General features: G+C 36.1%; 1 protein-coding gene across 1 annotated transcript; it reads right to left on the reverse strand.

Annotated features, from left to right (window-relative positions):
- Positions 1 to 361: 361 nt before the first annotated feature.
- LOC105773055 (tubulin alpha-3 chain) lies at positions 362 to 3,429 on the reverse strand. Its single transcript, XM_052632402.1, has 6 exons — positions 3,327 to 3,429; positions 3,052 to 3,183; positions 2,659 to 2,873; positions 2,373 to 2,572; positions 1,401 to 1,909; positions 362 to 1,020 (listed from the first exon to the last, which is right to left on the reverse strand). The coding sequence occupies exons 2-6, from the start codon at positions 3,162 to 3,164 to the stop codon at positions 708 to 710; spliced, it is 1,350 nt and encodes a 449-aa protein (XP_052488362.1). The 5' UTR covers positions 3,165 to 3,183; positions 3,327 to 3,429; the 3' UTR covers positions 362 to 707.
- Positions 3,430 to 4,047: the final 618 nt, after the last annotated feature.

Genomic DNA, 4,047 nt, shown 5'->3' on the forward strand with positions numbered 1-4,047 from the left:
AGTGAGAAAACATCCATAATCAATTCTAACATTGTACTCGCTTTTGTTAATCTGGTTTATTCTACTCTATTTTAGAATTTGGTACTTACTTTTTGGATTTTATTTGGTTGTTCTGGTTATACTTTAAACCCTCGCAGATTCACACACGTCTTAATCACTGTGAGATCAATTATAAATTTATTTTATTTTAGACACAAGGTTTTTATTTTTAGTAGATTCCTTTAAAAAAGAAGGATTGCCTTTGTTGTGGCTGTTATACTGCTATTATTTTGGGGCCAAGAGTATATTTCTTCGTATAGGCCCAAGAGCATCTTTGATCTTTCAGACATAAAAGTATTTCTAACAAAAATAACACGCAACAGAATCTAAAATATCACTCCATTGACAGCATAAAAAGGTTTAGACAGTCTTTCAACACCCATAGATATGACAGTTTTAAACATGAAAAATAGGATAGCTTATTAGGCTATTCATGTTCTTATGAAGCATCTTTCAAAAGTAAAAGACAAGCATTTCTAACAAAAATGACATGCAAACACAACTCTAAATTTATTCCATTAATAGCATGAAAAGATCCTAGGCCTATTACATGCATAATTTCACAAACCTCACAAATAAAGAACGATAGGAAGGATATAGGAAAAGAGGGTGGGCATACCCTCACACGGTGAACCGATCTTCAAAATAGATGATTTTGCATAAGCACATCAATATTCTTCACCTTCCTCTTCATCATCTCCACCTTCAGCGCCAACTTCTTCATAATCCTTCTCAAGAGCAGCCAGATCCTCACGGGCTTCTGAGAATTCACCTTCTTCCATGCCTTCGCCAACATACCAATGCACAAAAGCTCTCTTTGAGTACATGAGATCAAACTTGTGGTCAATGCGTGCAAACACCTCAGCCACTGCTGTATTATTGCTTATCATGCAAACAGCTCGCTGCACCTTAGCAAGATCTCCTCCAGGTACAACAGTTGGGGGCTGATAGTTAATACCGCATTTGAAACCAGTTGGGCACCTGCAGAACCCATCAAGATTTCAGACAAAAAGGTATATTTACATCAGACATGGCTACCTTCAACACGATTTGCTTCAGTACATAAGCAATATATATGATTGCTTATTTCCTTAGCAATCCAGAACCTCCTAAAGAAGTAAATATAGGTATCTCAGTATATTGCCGGTGTAGCATTACATGCATAGGAGATTTGAGTAAATCAAACTTTAAGAACAAAATTCTGGTGCCAAGATACCGTTACTAAATTATTTAAGTATTCAAAGACGAAAAGGAAACAAGGACCAGAACAACTTGACTTTCAACAGAATTGATTTTGAATGTAGTAAATAAAACCAAGTTTTGTAACCATTGAACTACTGAAGCAGAGCTTTCCATCTTACCAGTCAACAAACTGCACAGTCCTCTTTGTTTTAATAGTAGCAACAGCAGCATTAACATCCTTAGGCACAACATCTCCTCGATACATCAGGCAGCATGCCATGTACTTCCCATGCCTAGGATCGCACTTCGCCATCATGCTTGAGGGCTCAAACACAGCGTTTGTGATCTCAGGAACTGATAACTGTTCATGGTATGCTTTCTCAGCTGAGATAACAGGCGCATAAGAAGAGAGCATGAAGTGGATTCGAGGATAAGGCACAAGATTGGTTTGGAACTCTGTAATGTCCACATTAATGGCTCCATCAAACCTTAAAGAAGTTGTCAAGGACGATATGATTTGAGAAATCAACCGGTTCAAATTGGTGTAAGTTGGCCTCTCGATATCGAGGGATCTCCGGCATATGTCATAAATTGCTTCATTGTCCAAGAGCACAGCCACATCTGTGTGTTCAAGAAGCGAATGAGTGGACAGAACGCTATTGTAAGGCTCCACAACTGCAGTTGAGACCTGCAAATTTAACAAGAAAAAACCCAAAGAAGAGTCCAACACAATTGAGTTTATCAACTTTCATTCAAGTCCCAAACCTTTGATTTCATCAAAGTGTATCATTGAACTTCTATAACTAACATATTAGGTCACTTATTCTAACTCCATTAAATAATTTTACTGCAAAAGGTGTCTTAGCATGCACATATGACGTGCTTTCCACGCATAACCAACTTTGGAATTTCATGCTGGGTAAGGAATGCACGATTAACCAACTTTTTCATTAGAATTACTTTATGGACTTAGCATAAGTGACCTAATTTATTAATAATAGAAGTTTAATGGTTAAATTTGATAAAATTAAAGCCTTGTGATCTACATGGACCATAATGTAAATTACCCCCACAAAAATGTTTCAAAGGCTAAATGGCAAACCGAAAATGGTGATTTCCATGAGTTAGCAGTAACCAAAACAGCTAAGTACCTGAGGCGAAGGATAGATGGTGAACCCAAGCTTGGACTTCTTTCCATAATCTACCGACAAGCGCTCCAACAACAAAGATCCCAAACCAGAACCAGTTCCACCGCCGACAGCATTAAACACCATAAAGCCTTGCAGACCAGTGCAGTTATCAGCTAACTTCCTAACTCGATCAAGGCAGAGATCAACAATTTCCTTTCCAACTGCAAAACAAAAGTGGAATCAGTGCAAGGAAACAAACAAACAACACCAACATGGAAGCGAAGTGCAGAGAAAGGATGTTTGTTACTTGTATAGTGGCCTCTGGCAAAGTTATTAGCAGCATCTTCCTTGCCAGAAATAAGCTGCTCAGGGTGGAAAAGTTGGCGATAAGGGCCAGTCCGCACTTCATCGATAACAGTGGGTTCCAGATCAACAAAGACAGCTCTCGGTACATGCTTTCCTGAACCCGTTTCGCTGAAGAAAGTGTTGAAAGCATCGTGTGCTACACCGACTGAGGTGTCACTGCATTCACCATTAAGCTTCTTCAGCAAAACACATTAGCAATGCCAAAACAAGAAAATAACAAAAGGAGGAGGAAAAAAAAAAACAGAGAAACCGTTATCTCATGACTAGATCCAAACTTTTGTTAAAAGAGAAATAAGTTTGGAATTTTGATCCCAAAAACAAAATAAAATAAAACCTGGGCATGGTTCCATCAGGATGGATTTCATGTTCAAGACAGTAGAGCTCCCAGCAAGAATTCCCGACTTGAATCCCAGCTTGACCAATGTGGACGCTAATAATCTCTCTCATCTCTTCTTTTTCTTTCTTCCTAAGGTCAAAATAAGTAAAGATCTGGAATTTAGAAGACTCGATACAAAAGGATCTGAGTTAAATCTGATCAGATCTAAATAAATTTGTTAGGGAAAATGGAATGGAACTATGAAGGCAAAGGATAATGAGTGAACTGTATACTAAATATCTGCTTTCATTTCCCCCCTTTAAGGTCGGCAGCTAATGCAAAGTTTCGAAATTTATTCTCTAAAAAGTATTATATACACCAAACACATTTCACTAATTTCATTATTTATATGGTATAATTTTTCCATAAATAGTTCACATGACATTTCTTTTATAATTGAGGTGGGAATACACTAAATTAAATTTCATGTTTAACACTGGAAAGTTAATGTATCATTTTTATGGGGAGTAATAACTTATTTTTTATAGGGAGTAATAATTTATTTTGCCCTCCACTCTATAAAATAGGTTATTTTAATTTTTATTTTTATCCTTTTAATTTGTATTTGTTTACTAAATCATTTCAGAACTAATGGAAAAGTTACCGTTATTAATTTTGCCGATGTGATATACACGTGAATTATTTCGTGGATGACATGTTGTCTCGAAATAATTCAATTGATGTGCAAGCATACACAAGTAATAAAGAAGTAAGTAAGAGTTATCGCATTCATACGGACTGTTTATACAAATCAAAAATTGCAAAATTAATACTTAACAAATTGGTTGGTGATGAGATCAATTAAAGTGTGATGAATTTCCTAACTATACTAGATTAACCTAAGTATGATTAAAAATTAAATTAAACACAAAAAATTTAAAATGCAAGTTTTTAAGAGTAAACACAATAGCAAGCACGTGTTCGAATAATTTTCCTTCCCAACTTATAATTATT

Source organism: Gossypium raimondii, chromosome 6, assembly GCF_025698545.1.
Source record: "Gossypium raimondii isolate GPD5lz chromosome 6, ASM2569854v1, whole genome shotgun sequence".
NCBI lineage: Eukaryota > Viridiplantae > Streptophyta > Magnoliopsida > Malvales > Malvaceae > Gossypium > Gossypium raimondii.